This window comes from Pagrus major, chromosome 8 (genome assembly GCF_040436345.1).
Source record: "Pagrus major chromosome 8, Pma_NU_1.0".
Lineage (NCBI taxonomy): Eukaryota > Metazoa > Chordata > Actinopteri > Spariformes > Sparidae > Pagrus > Pagrus major.
Genome location: NC_133222.1, coordinates 9,567,435 through 9,582,833, shown reverse-complemented (window position 1 = coordinate 9,582,833; position 15,399 = coordinate 9,567,435). Strand labels below are relative to the sequence as shown.

Here is a 15,399-nt window from a genome sequence, read left to right as displayed (position 1 = left end):
AGGAGTCTCCTTCTGTGTTCCTCAAACTATCTTTGTATAGTTGGATTATACTCCAAGCAAACGCTCAGCAGGAATTACGAAACACAGAGAAAAATATGAGAATGGTGTTTGGCTTTAGATGAGTACAACCACGGAGTTTATTTGGCGCTTCCCAGTTAACAACCTTTGTAGTCTTAGCGCATAAAAGAAATAAAAGACATTGTACTGCTATGTGACATCAATATTCCCCATAGCTTTTGTCAAAACTTTGTTGCACTGTTTTTATTTCCATGTAACAAATCCACTTCTAAAGTACGGGCACTCTAATCAATTGGAGGATAAAACCTTCCACCACGAGTGCAGCTGTAGTCAATCTGAGACAGACGACGTGCACGTAGGCTTGGGAATGCTGATTCCCTCCGACAGACTGGGCCTGTTTGCAACCTGCTTAATCCCGAGCATTTTAAAAACTGTGTTTGGAATAAACGGACTAAAGGGAATAGAGCACCTAAGAGCTGGAGAAATGGAGAGCTCTACGGGGCTTGATTGGCAGGCCTTGTCAGTAAGTCTCTTCCAGTAAGAGGCACCTGCCTCAGCCCAAGTGGGATCCCTCGCTCCAAAGTGAAGCGCAAAGGCATTGTCTTAATTATCCCCCTCCCCAATCCCCGCACCACATCTCAACAAGAGGAGGGGAAAAAAAAAAAACACAATTAACGGTAAGCGTTTAGGGGAGAGAGATTATTTACTGGGGCCCATCCAGTGGAGACAGACGCTCAGTGGTCCTGAGAGACAAGCATGTCCATCAGCTTGGGGAAGCCAAGCAATCCAATTAAAGTAGAGATCTTTCAGGCGGTCAGTGCTAACCGATGGTGTTCATCATCCAGCAAAGACATTGCTTTAATAATTATTTTCATTGAAAGGGGAAAACACCTGTTTTCATTGTAAAATATACAAGAGCAATTGTTTTTTAAGATGAGCAGATGAAGACCAATCATAAAATGGTCCAAACGCATTGATTAGAGTTGTTTAGCTGTATTTTTACGGCAGGCATGAAGCCTCACGGACTGGACTCAGTGAAGTACTCAGATCTTTTGCTTAAAGCTGTTTAAAGGAACGTTTAACTGGTAATGAATTAGTCTCAACCTAATACTGATGCCTGTATATAACCTACTTAATACAAGACCATGAGCCAGAAGATTGGCTACTTCTTTATAGTCATAATTATTCTTAACTTGTGCAGTGCCCATTCAAAACATGCCGTTCAGCACAGATTAAACATGTTTGATATTTACAATAAACACCAAGAACATCAAGCCTCAAGACCAACAAAACTAGGTCTTGAGGCTAACATTGGCTAGCATGCTACTGTTGAAAGAACTTGAAATCTCACCTCCAGTTCTTGCAGAAGAATAGAAAACCTGTCCACACTCGGCCAGACTCGTTGAAACCTTCTGCTTTTGTCTTTTTTTCTCACAGCGAGGCATTACTACAGCAGGTTGTTGCACCATGCTAGTCTCCGTTTTGTTTACGTCTGCTTCCCCATGAGATCACGTGTGAGCCCAGCTTCAGCAACGAAGCCAGTGTTGAAGCCACGCCCCTCCAAATTTCCTAATATTGAACGTTAGCTGGCTAGTGTTAGCAATGTTGATGTTTAATAGCTAGCCTTAGCAACATTAGCTAGTACAACAAACTGGCAACCATACAATGGAAAAACACCTTTACAGTAACTACACTGCTTGAGTAAACATATTCACATTCCACCACTGAGTCCGTAGGTATGTACTATAGGTATCACCAGTTGTCAGCCCTCCACATGGAGGTCTGACCACTCTGCGATGAACAAGGCTATTCTTATTAAGACAACAAAAGGCGTGTGAGGATGTGACAGGAGGAAGATTCCAGTACTCTCTACAGTGTGCAGACTTCACTACAGACCCTCCAGGCTGAGGCAAAAAAAAAGATTGCTGCAATTCAAAGAACAGGACTTTACTTTGAGAGAGGCCAACCAAATGAGAATCTGGGCCTTGGGTCCCCCTTGGGTCAGCTAGCAGGTGGGAATGAGATGAAGCAGAGCGGGAATAAGGAAGGAAAAAAAAAAAACAGGATGGCAGAGTGAGAACGTCACATCTGGGCTGAATTAGGAAAGTAATACGGCGGGCCCAGAAAAGTGTTTGAGGATCTGGGAGGCAGATCTCCTTTCCTTAGGAACAGCAGGTTAGTGTGTCAGCGGGGAGTCCAGATGAGAATGATTAGAGCTGGCCTTTGAGGAGCAGGTGCCTCCTCTACCTCTGCTGCTTAGCACTGAATGGACCGTCATTAATCTTACAATGTCATAAGGCATTTAAGCAGATGATACTTTATGAGCTTGTCAAATTCCACCTTGTATGTGGTTTGTTTCAAAAGTGGAATTCTCTTGCATATGGAGCATTGAAGTTGCCCTGTGACGGAAGAAAGACGAAAAACTGGGGGCCTCTTAATAATTCTAGATGGATTACCTCAACTTACATTACATCATTTTTAAATTGTGGACACATTATTTGACAATATCGCAGTATAGTATAAGCAGATTTAACATCGCCCCGAACAGTTGCTGCCAACTATTAAAATGGAGATACAGCCGCTGACAAAATCCTGTGAGAAGCCAAGAGTAACAACAGTGTCTCCTTAACAGTCTCACAATTTCCCCCATGGCTCTATCATACTCACTGTCTCTCTCTGCTCCCCAGCCCGCCTGCTCTGCATAGCGTGGACGGACACGTTTGAGAATCGATTCAGCGCTACATTAGGTAATCTAGTAATCATTTACACCAACTGTTTTTGGATAAAACAGAGGCATATCAGACAGGCATTAACGTCACTACGAGGAGAATGGAGCACTTTGGGTGCGATGTGAGCGCCGTCTGACTTGGACGGCCCACGTTGGGGTTTCGCTCTCAGTTTCCCTTCCTCGAGCGGTACAGTGAAGTGGAAGATCTCCTTTTTCACGCCACCATTTCCACCCCATTTCTTTGCATCTCACTGTTATCTCCTATCTCGGAAAACAATTCAGTCAGTCATGAGGCTCTACCCCAAAAGAGCGAAGCGTGCATCTGCTCGCAGGCGAGTGGGAAGAGCAGCTGTGGACACAGACCACTGCATGAGAACTACAGTGTAGGTGTTTGTCAACATAAAAGGCTCTAGACAGACACTGATACTCTTTCACAATTTTTAGATCCGCACTGGAGCACTGTTTTGTTATTCATTCCACCTCATGATTGCATGCATTTCCCTACATTCAGCTCTATTTAAGCATTGTGATACTGATACAAGTAGTGATGTAGGGGGATAGATTATGGGGCTTTTATCGTTTGACAAGTTCTCCACAAAAAAATTCTGCTCGCTTTTCAAAAAGGGATGTTAAAACACACCTTTCTGTATCGCGCCTGAAACCTGAAGTGCTTTAATAAGAATTGTATGGTCTGTAGCTGTGAGCTATCTTAAACCTTAAAACCTTGGACAAAGACGGGGAGATGGAAAAGAAAATCTAAGCCAAAGGCAGTCTAGTTTGAACGGCTTTCTAGACTTGCCTCGAGTGCATTGTGTAGATTTTGGGGTGCAAAAGAATGAAAATGTGTTACTCTCACCTGACAGTGGGTTTTCGCTTAAAAACTAAAAAAAGGGGGTTGTGTTCATGCAGGATGTTTCAAGTAAAAAGAGGTTGGAGATTGTTGTTTGCTTTCTGTGAGAAACAAAGTGGTGTCTGCGGAGACAGGAAATCAACATTTAAATGTTAGGAGGTTAGAGAAATGTTTGCATAATTTACGAATAAAGGGAACTTTCGAAACAAAATGCATCTATAGAACTACAGCTGAAAGATTTGGATCACATTTGGATGTCTGCACGACAATATAGAGACTCAACGGATATTCATATTTCTTTCTGTGGTTCTTAAGAACTTTTAAAAACTAAATCTCATCTGCTTCAGCCACTCAAAAAACTTCGGCCTGAGCGAAGCGCTTTTCTCATCCTCTCGCGTAGGTTTAGGGATAGAGGTGTGGGTGGCTGCGGATCAGTAATGATTTACAAATAATAAGTAGAGGAATGAACAAATCAATAAATCAGTAGATCTCTGGATATTTGTGAGGCAAGCTTATTTCTTTATTTATCCGGCTGCTTTATTTGTTTTCAGCTCTCCAAGGCAGGAGCAGGAATCCCAAATTATCCAGGGGGTTAGGGGGCGCAGTGCCCCTGAGCCCCGAGCCCCATAGCGGAGGTAACGTATTCAATGGCCTGGGGCGAGTGGAGGAGAGGAGCGGCCCTGCTGCATACTGATGGCAGGGAGAGAAGCCAGTAATTGGAGCTGCAGAGGAGAGGGGAGAGGAGGGCAAGCACTGGGAGATGATGGCTTTGTTTTCTCTCTTCCTGTCTGTGCCGCTCAAAACTCCTCCCCCCGCAGACCTCTCTCTCCCTCACACTCACTAAGTAGAGATATGGAGAAATTGAATAGAGATACTTGCTAATTGGTCTCTTGCTGCTTGCTTAAAGGACCATAGACATTCTTTTTCATTTGCCTATTGAAACTAATAAACTATGTCTGTCTGCGTTTGTAACGCCTGTGTGAGTGTGGTAAATCAAGGATTACATGAAGCACTGTGTGGCTCTAATGGAGAAAAGAGGAAGGTGTGAAGGACTGTTATTACAGTAGTTTTAAGAATGGTCGTTGTTAAATCTGCTCACTAAAATGAGCATGTCCTTTAACAAATCTACGAGTATAATACCATACCAAAGCTCGACTAGATCATTCACTGCTTTATTTCTCTTGGCGTGAAACATATGCGTTATGTCCACGGAAGCCAATTTAAAACCAGTGCTGGCTAATATGAAGTAAATTGGTCAATACTATTTTAATCAGAGCACATCATGGTTAATTAAGAAAATTACTTTGACAAACGGTTTGAAGCTGGTGCACGAGCTCAAGCCAACACTGCAATCAGGCTCATTCCTCACGGTGGTGCTCCCTCATGTGGGGTAAGGAACGCTGAGAAAGGCTGTTACATACATTACACAGCATCACCATCACCATCAAATCAGCCAGGAGAAATAGGAGGTGTGGAAATGAATCTGTCGCCTAAATACTTCCAAAACTGGCACATTATCCCCACGACGTCCTCCGTTGACACAGTTAAATGGTATGAAATACACTGGACTGGATGCTGGAAGGAGCTTGTGGTGGCGTGTTCAAGTCATCGCTGTTGGCCGGTCTGCCTTTAACAGGTTGCAGCCCCACAGGTCACGAGAAGGACATAAGCAAGTGGAGCTTTCATTTCCTGTCAAAGAGGAGCGGAGAGACGCTTTCCGAGGCATCAGTCGCAGGCTAATTGGGCCCCGGTGGGTGACACTGCAGCATCATAAATAAAACAAACACAGTTGTGGTGTTTCTGCCACTGGACTCTTTAAACCTTCATCACAGAGCAAGCGGTTCCGATGAAACACCCAGCCTAATTACTGTGGTACGGGGCTGTTATCTGTTCTGCCTCGCCGTAATTGATCCTCTTTTTTTCCGCATGCATTTATGTTTTTAATCAGAAATGAGAGCATGCAATGCCTGAGAGCTTCAAGACCTTGTAGGAGCCGATAATTAGCCGCTCTGGTTAATGGGCCTAACCGTGCTTGCGTGCTACATGACTCTCCGGTGTCATAACGTGGCAGAGCTTGGAGGAGACGGTGCTCAGGGGTGATACACATGTGATTAGTCTCCTCACTTCACCACAGCCCTCTTCACACCTTAGCTTTGCAGTCAGCAGCACCACATGCCTCTGGTGGAGAAAATTACATATCCTGAACTGCACTCGCTAATCAAATCGGCTCCGCGTGAACCCCCTGACTGATCCGTGACCAGTGTTAAGGTTTAATCTGTGTTTTAATTCTCTTGAAAGGAAGAGAAACACTGAAACACGCAAGTAGTGTCTACGGAGTTATACTTCAAGTGTAGATGATGAAAGTAGTGTGGCCTCTTTAATATGTGCTGCATTTGTGTGTTTGTATAGCAGCATGTATGCTAATTTGGATAAATATACAACTTGCCCTTGGCCGTGAATTATAAATCAGGCTAATAATAATACACTTACAGTCTACTGCTTCTTTTAAATTCACACTGGATCAAAATACATCAGCTCCCCCCGATTGTCATGTTGTGCATTCTTCATTCTGCTGGGTTTGCAGGAGATTTCACTTTGTTATTCAGCCAGTGGCTCCTTCCTTGGGACCATATATCCATATTCATTCAGAACCTATAGAATGTGTCAAATAGAGGTGTCCTAATTGTGTCCTTGATGAAAGGCTATTAATATTGAACACTTTCACATTCACCCATGTGCCAGCGCGAAGGAAATGTGTTTTCCCCTTCTTTCAGCGAGACAAAAAGCAGATCTGTTCATATCTCTAATGATACCTGATTCCCCGGGGGTTAGTGGCGAGACTAGCGGTGTGGCTTTAGCAGATTCATCAAACAAAATATGGTGCTCTTTCCTCAGGAGGCTGAGAGTCACATTGCGTTATATCACTGTTAATTAGAATGAAATATGCAGTTCAATTATTCTTTGTATTGTTTCCTGACGCGTGTGCCCGTGCTAACTATAGAGCGCTGATGTAACACCGAATGTTAGAAAGCTAAACACTTTATTCTCCCACAGTTTACCTATTTTTCCGCGTAACAAAGGGAGCCCATAACTATTCCACACAGCTTGAAGGTTCTTGTAGATCTCATAAGCAGTACTGTCATGATTGCGGCAGTAGCTGGCCTGATTGGCTGGGTGGCCGGGTGTCTGCTCCCATGTGACATTGTTTTTGAGGCAGCCAGTAGCTGTCCTGTGGCCGGTGTCAGTACCCGCCAACCTCTGATCCGGGAACAGCAACTGTCAGGCCTGCACCTGTAACACCGAGACCTTGTGCCTCCCCGCCATCCACAACGAGGGGTTGCGCTCAGACATGCTTTGCATCTCACCGGCACTCATTGGCCCAAGCAATACTCCTGAGACTGGGCATGATCCCAGCTGTTGTCTTCATTTTAATGCACTCTGAATAATATTAAAGCAGAATCAGTTGAATTTATTAATGCAGCTTGCCCCTTAGAGAGATGCTTTTAAAGGCCAATGATTTAATTTTAGCTCTTAAAGGCCATCCTCTATTCTTGATGCTATAAAGAATTATGGCTTTTGCCATGTCTTAACACCAGTGTGTACTCTGGGCCACAAAATGAATTATTAGTAAACTGGAGCTGCTGAAAACAGCGGCTATTAGCGGCCATTTTTCTCTCTGTTGTTATCGCAGACATATTCCCAGCCCCTATTCCCAGAGACAACATCAATCCTGGTTACCGTGATTTATATCTTCTATCATTGGGAGAGACTAAAGCAATGTGCCGTGATGTTAGTTACAATCTAGAACAAACAGCAAAAGCAGGTTACAGCATCATTTTAAAAGCTCCCCGTGCAGCCAGCTCAGGTAGATACAGGCAAATAAATCGGTAAAACTCAGTCACTTCTGTCATTTAGATTGTGTTTCTGCTGTGTTGTCTGCTCTTTATTGGTGTCAGGGTTCTGTCTGGAGGCAGACCATAACCTCTGCACCTTTAATTTAGGCCAGTTGGGACTTGGAGCGCAGCCACTGATCTCTGTGACCTGCTTCTCAGGTGGTACAAGCAGACCAAATAACACGTGCATAAGAGCTTTAACACATGTAAGTCAGCCATGAGTCGTGCTTTTCTTACTTTGTCCTACTGTGCGCATTATGTCTCTCAGAGAGGAGGTCAGAGAACCTTAACGGCATTGCACATGTAACAATTACTAAGGAGGTGCTGAGAATAGTGGCTTATTCAAATGAGGAGGTTTTTTTTTTTTTTTTTGCTACGCATCTCCTTGTAAAGCAGCGCAGAACTGCAACAGAGAGAAAGGGTGCAGTGTTCTCTCTCTCTGCACTTGGTAGTTTGACGCCCGCTCCGGGGCTGAACATCAGAGGAGCGGCTGCTGAAAAAACAGGTTGTATGGGTCCTTGCACACAGCCTGCCTGTGGTGCTGCCTGAAGGACTGCCATGGAAACAAGGAGTGTGACAGGCTCTGGGGGGATCCGCCACAGCTGCAGGCACTTCCTTTTTGACAGCCTGATGAAGACATCACTGCCACACCATGCACAACAACAACAACTACTGGAGAAAAAATGTGATCAGACAATGTTAACTGCTGTGTGGCTCAAATGTTCATTAGCAAGCTTGTAAAACATCCAGGGATTTTCCCCACTGCATTCGGGGACCATATTGCACAGTGACTTCCTCTGCTGAGATTCGCCGCCCTCCCAGGAGAAAATACATTGATAAATAATTCCTTAAATATCATCACACCTCTTTGAAGGGGGGCTTATGTGTGTTTGTGTCTATGAGTGCGTGGCATGAGTGTGCATCGGTGCATGGAGACCCGAATCAACAATTGTTGCAACCCTGTCAGACTCGTCTGTATGATCCGCTGACTGTGAATGATACAGGGAACATCCAAGTCCACAACCTCAGTGCCACAGACTCAAAGATTTGACAGCTTGGAGGCAGGCAACCGTATTCCCATATGACCTCTCCTAATGTCACTGGCAGCATTTGCCTCAATAATATATCTGACACATGACACAATATTATTTCAACTTAAAAATTGCTCTTTTCCAAAGTTATTTTTTATGAGTTAAATTGGGCTTTATGTGCCCACTAATTGTCAGCTTCTTATTTTCACGTATTCTGTCACAGATTTAGATGTCCTGGTGCGGCAATTTAGCTGTTTGCTGAATGTCGATTAAAAGTACCCTGAGACTATTGCTTAATTGGTTTCACCTCTTGGGGACACTTCATCGGGTCTTGCCAGTGATCTGCATGTACCCTCCGCCCCTCCCTCCCCAACTCTGCCCTCCTCCCGACACAGCCACCCCCCTCAGCCCCAATGGAGCCAAGAATGTAGGAGGGTTTCAGCCAGTGTGTGGGATTTAGCTCGTCAGAAGCTCAGGGTCACCTCCACACCCTCTCACTTTGAAATGGACCCCTGGTGGCAGCTCCTGGGAGAGCCCAGTGATGTCTCTATCAGCCTGTCAAAAGAGATAGCCCGGGGCTCCACCAGGTCCCCCTGAGCCAATCAAACTCTTCACAAAGCACAGATGGATGCTCTTTCACCAGCGTGCTACTGCTGAGGAGGGGGGCACCCGGCCGTGATGCTCAGTCCCCCAATCAGTAAGAACAAACTCCCACCGGTGGGGTCCAAGCCTCAGTTCAGCCCAACTTCAGTTCTAACTATGTATATTTTAAAAGAGGACTTGCCATTTGTCTACTATCAGACAGAGAGCAGTTAAAGGAGGAAACTTTCTGTCTTTAACTGCTTCTGATGTAGATAATCTCATCTATTGAATCAATGCTTTGATATTTTGATGCTTCAATATTTTTAAGGAAACTGTCACAAATGTTTTGAAAAATCAAAATGGTGAAAGGTGTCAATAATTGATATTTTGAATGCAAACTTAATATGGAGGAGAAAATTGATAGAGGTCATACTACATCGCTCTACTTGAAAAAAACTATTGTGGGAAGATGGAAAAACCTGCGTATGTGTGTGTGTGTGTGTAGCCATTAGATAGGCCAGGTGATTTTAGTGGAAATGTAAAGCACTAAGTGCTGAGGATGGAGAGAGCACTCTATGTGAGATGAGCTCTTTCTCTCTCATCTGGACCCTGTTATTGTGAGAAGGCAACAAAGCAATGCATTAGGAAGCACACTGGAGCCACACAGCTTTGATGTGAGCTCGGTAACCAAGGCGCAGCGGTGGCCGGTGTGTGAGCTCTGTTCCAATGGCTGTGTTGTGTAATCAGATGTGTTTACTGTGTATTCAAGTAAAGAAGTGGTGTAATCCATCCTCACTAGAGTGCAGTTATTGAAAACACCCAGGCAAAAACAAGAGCTCAAACTGATCAAGATTCTTTATTCAGGATTCTTGCAAATTCTCCATTTGATGATGCAGACACGATACTGAGTACAAATAAAACTCTCAAATTAATCAGTCTAAGATACACTGACATAGAAACTTTACTTAAAAAAATGAAGTCAGCTGAAAAATAATACACATAAATATACATTTGCTGCTGAGATAAGATTAAGGAAGCTGACAGCATTATATTATGTACATTAAATCCTTACCTCACACAGAAAAGCAACATTCAGAACTGGCCAAACATTTTAAATGTGCGACATAACATATTATTTTGATTATTATTTACAAATCAGTTGTGATTTATAAGACCTTTTGACCTATAATTACATTTAGAAATGGAAAAATAAGAAACATTACCATAGTTTGTTTTCCATAAACTTAAGCTTGTATTAACTTTACCTGAAGGCAAATTTCTCAGTTTCACCAAAGTCAAAAACAAAGTATAACTGCGGTGGTCTAAGGTAAGCCAAACCCAATGCTTTTCATTCCTTTTCTAAATTATATCCAAAGATGAAGGCTGGGGCTTGCAGCGCTCTCTTTTCTTTACCTCCAGGCTTGTGATTGACAGCGCCATGTGCTGCCCTCCTAGCTGCTGCAGTTCACAGCCTCTGTCAGGGGGGTGGCAAACACACAAGCCAGAGAGGGGCTGGCTGCCCCTCAGCAGCAGGGGGCAGAGTTATGGTGGTACTGTGGGGTGCGTGGGGTCATGGGCTCTGCTGGCACTGGAGCACTGCTGTCAGGTGGACTGCGTCGTGCCGTATTCAAAAGGAGACCAGCCTTTCATCCAGCGTGTCCGCGGAGCTTACTTTCTCCTCCGCGGCTGGCTCTGGCTGGTGGGCGCTCTCAGAGCGCTGTACTGCACCTGTAAAAACAAACAGGAGTTTGGTCAGAGGCAGGTAATCCGAGCTCAGTGGAGCGCACGGTAATGGCTCCCCTGAGGAGAGCTGGTGCAGGGGAAAGCGAGGCGGGCTCGCCTGTAATGAATCATTTTTTAAACACAGGAGCAGAGGGGATTAATCACAGGGAGGAAGGATTTGAAGAGTCAAGGGTTCCGTACCAGTGTACGCCCCCCTCATTCTGCACCACAATCACAATATTAGAAACAGACATCAACTGTTGAGATGACCTGCCAGGCCAGTGAGGGAGTTGCAAACTGCATAATCACTCACTTTAAGTTATGTCCCCTAAAGAAAACTTTGTTAAAGCCTGAGAATAGCATAAATTACATTATTTAAGTTACCAACATCGTTGACGTGCCACTTTCTTCACAGCTTCACAGACCCTTGGTGTGACTTTGATTTCTTCAGCAAAAAACACGACCTGACATGTGACATCTGAACTTGGGTTTTTTTCTGCGACTTGCATATGTAGAATTAAGCTCAAGATAGATTTCCTTTTCAAGAACCCGCTTGATGTCAAATGGATTTACAAAATAAATGTATGTTGTAGAATCATGTTCTCTTTGACATTCCCAAAATGTGATTGAATTGTCCGTATTTTTTTTCCAAAACTGCCACCGCAATCCAAAGAGGACTGATCATAGGCTAAAGTGAAAAGGAGAAGAGCTGGAATTTGAAAAACTTGCTTTTGAAGCATGCTTGCTGAGCTCAAACAATACGGTGAATCTGTTGAATAAAGGTAAGAACTCTATGCTAATTAGCTGGTCTCCATTATTAGAATGGGAGATGGAATGTGGGAACAAAGTGACTGCCTCCTGCATCAGAACATGAAACTGTCCTCAGAACTGACAGATGCTTCTTATTTCAGGACAGACACACTGTTGTCAGAAGTCTCCGTTTGAGGCAGACTTTGTAGATGTGCACAGGCACTAATTGCCAAGTCACATTTGCAAGAAAGACAGGAGTCAATTTTCAGCCTTTGTGGTGTTTTTGTGTCCACACCTATCTGAGGATTGAAGTTCTAAGTCAACAAAAACAAAATATGTGGTCTATTGTTTTGGGTCTCCTGTGTATATGATGTTAAGGTTATTTTTTTCACAGTACATAATGAAACGTACTTATGATGAATCTTAAGGGTGTTTTGTTTTTTATGATTGGAGCTATTTTTTTAAGATGTAGTTTCTCTTTTAAACCGGGCTAAAAAGTATTGTTTCCAGGAGATTTGAAAGTGAGTCATTTTCAAAGCTCAAACATTGTATCCCAATGGGGAAGAAGACATACAAAGGATTCCGAATCAAAAATGTATTCACCACCTTGTTTTGCCAACTCAGTCAGCCAAATCTCAAACAACACAGGCTCCCTCCAACATCACAGAGAAGTCAGGAATGGCTTGCTGCAGGAGGACATCAAGGGTGCAGCAGAGAAACAGACTGGGGTGAGAGTGTCTTTCCAGATCCAGACTGTCAGGATTTCTCGCTGAATTCCGTCTGGCGAGTTACCTGGGAGATGAAGGCACTGTGTGGCACTTCATTTCCTGGCCCGAGCAAAATTCTCAGTCAGAGAACGGCGAGCACCCAGCGCCACTTACAACGCCCTGACAGCTCTCCTCGGCTCTGTGATGTAAATGCAAATGACATATCAGCCATGGCTAATATGTAATCACATATGGCACCCAGCAAGACGACTGGGGCTCACGACTACATTAATTGACTCCACCACCCTGAAGTGACTGAGGCCACATCAGAGTTTCCGTGCTGACACAACAGCCAGAGACGTCAGGAGCCCTCTGCCGGCCCTCGGCCAATCAGCGGCTTTAATGTCACAGCGCTTCAATCAGACAGACAAAAATTGCTAATAACGGGACGAGGCTGCAGCAATATGGCTGAGGACGGATCTGAGCAATCTCCTCACTCGGGCGCTACGGCGACTACATGGAGCTGCACTGAGGAATAATTGGGCCAGAGCTGCTTTAAAGGCGAGAGTCCATTAATAATCAAACAAAGCCAGAGGATATATTTCTGCAACACTCGGGAATTCTGGTACAGCAAATAATGCAGACATCTTTGGGGAATTCCCTCCCTATCTGTATGTAAAATTGGACCCTTACCTTTTGAACATCAGAAGGCACCCTCTTGAGGAAATTCAGTATTTCATTATTGTCAATAGTATATGGGTTGCGCAGCTTCTTGGTAAATTTGTTAACGCCTGTGAAAACAAGAACACATTAATAAATAAAGGTGTCATACCAAGCAGCATATTTTTACACAGTTTTACATTGCAGATAATAATTATAATAATAATAAAAAGAGTTGTGTAACTCTATCTGTACACAGTATAGGGTTCCCACCAGGGTATCACTAACTGCATTATATGATGCTGTTTCAATTGATCCTTCTCAGCCAAACTGAATTCAAGCTAAATCAATACAATGGAGACAACCATGGATAATAATGCTAACTCTACTTTGAGAAACAGGCGCACATTCATGACAACTTTTCCTCACTTTTGTTTGCTTCAATCTGATCATTCCTAGCACATCTATATTTACTTTGCACATGGCTGCATACCACAGAGAAAAGAATATCTCTGGGGTCTTGTAATGGGACCATTATATTCACAGCTTGGTACTGCCTGTACCTCAACATGCAGACAAAGAACCTAAGGACTTAAATATGTGCAAGCAACTTGAAAGGCTTGCCTTGCAACCACAGAGATGGGGGTTAACTGGGGAGGCAGAGGAGTGTCTCAGACTGTGCGTTTTTTGTTTGATATGATGGTTTTTTGGTATTGATTGTGTTGAAGGCAGTGTGGAAGTACAGTGGTTGTGGGCTTACAGCTGGAGGAGGAGAGCCTGTTAAGGGCAGCGTATCTCCCTGACCACTGAGATGACTGTCTATTCTGTATGACTACAGCAGATAATGAGAGGCTAGACCAGGAGCCTACAGACTGCCCAAGGACATCATGTATTATATACAGCTTGCTACTCTACCTCTGCTTTGTTTTCACACAAACCCTAGGCCTCGCCTCTGCTGGGCTCTGCTACATCAGCCCACACTGAGCAGAGCAAACCTCTGCAGCTGTCTGATCTCAGTGCATCTGCAGAGGTGTAGGGATGGCAGAGTTCTTACATTACTGTACTTCATTAAATCCTGGGTTTCCAGTTCGGAAGATTGAATAAGAGTAGTGTTTTGCAACAGCAAGATAGGCGGCAATTTGTAGACAATTTGCAAGGATGTTCGTAGTAATCGTAGTAATGAAGGATCTATCGAGTAAAAGAAAGTAGGAGTTTGTAAGCTTTTGCTATTTTGTCAGCTTTAAGTTACGCCTTTTTTTATATTTACCATTTTAAGAATAAAATGTGTTTGTAGATGTAGAACTTACCCCATATCAGCACTATATATCGCAGTGGGACCAAATATAATAGCGCTGTTGCCACGAACAGCACCAAGCAGGCCAGGCACGACAAGAACGGGACAGACCAGTTGAAGATACTGTGAAAGAATAATCGAATCAGATTAATTTGAAGTTCTATAGAAAAAAAAATCTTTTCAAATAAAAATGCTTTGTAGGACAAATATAAAATCATCAAATTACTTTCTGATTCGCTCTCCGATGTTTGCAAGTTCCTCCAAAGCGTTCTGGACAGCCAAGACTACTTCCTGCACCATATGTATCTTATCCATCAGACCCTTTTTGCCGGATTCCTAAAAAAGAAAAGAAAAAACGCACAGACACACTGATGAGGTACACTGTATGTCAATTGTTGGGCAGGGTAGACAAAGACCAGTTTATCTCTGCTATGCTATTATGTGTGATTTATCTATTGAATGGCCCATAATGAGCAAACACTGTACATCTTCAGACTCTGCTTTTGAAGATGAGACGGACTCAGTGCTCAGAAGCTGTTATGTGGACGGCTGAGAGATTTCAGCTTTTGTCCGCCACGTACAATAGAGCTGTTGCACAAGTGCGGCACAATCAAGACTCTCTGGTAGATGAAAAGTACACAAAATGGCCATCCGCAATCAGGCGGACTAGACGACCTAGACGAGACGTGCAGGGGCCTCTCACAACTTAGGAAAGATTCCATTCAAGCAGCCTGCACAGGACGAGTCTGAACATGTTTTTACAAATCTGTCGGGCCAGGCTCGCTAACCTATCCTAACAAAGAAAAACACTTCACCCAGCTTAGAACACCAGTTGGACTCATTCTAGTCATATTATTTGCTTTTATGCACTGACATAATAATGACTGCGTCTGGTAAAGCAATAAGTCAACATGTGAGGGGGGGAGGGAGGGTTTGTCTCAAAATTAAATAAATGTGATCACATCAAGGCTAGATATAACGACAGGCATGAAGCCTTCCAGAGGCAGAGGAGTGACTCGAGATAACACAAGTAACACAAGCTAAAGAGGGCTGAGAAGCCTCACATCAAAAGGAGCAAATAATGACAGGAATGATGACAGAGGGCGGGAGAGGAAGAGTGAGTGGGAGAAAGGGGGATGAGAGTGTTGGGGGAGGGCACTCTGA

The 15,399-nt window shown here is 43.8% G+C and overlaps 1 protein-coding gene across 1 annotated transcript in view; it reads right to left on the bottom strand.

Moving 5' to 3' along the window:
• Nucleotides 1-10,005: 10,005 nt before the first annotated feature.
• The window catches only part of mctp2a (multiple C2 domains, transmembrane 2a), a 35,178-nt gene continuing 29,784 nt past the window's right edge, over nucleotides 10,006-15,399 (bottom strand). Inside the window, exons 20-23 of the mRNA XM_073472161.1 lie at nucleotides 14,462-14,571; nucleotides 14,249-14,358; nucleotides 12,975-13,072; nucleotides 10,006-10,830 (exon numbers count right to left, since the gene is read on the bottom strand). Of these exons, the coding sequence (XP_073328262.1) occupies nucleotides 10,771-10,830; nucleotides 12,975-13,072; nucleotides 14,249-14,358; nucleotides 14,462-14,571 (378 nt within the window). The 3' untranslated portion in view covers nucleotides 10,006-10,770. The remainder of the gene's footprint in view (nucleotides 10,831-12,974; nucleotides 13,073-14,248; nucleotides 14,359-14,461; nucleotides 14,572-15,399) is intronic.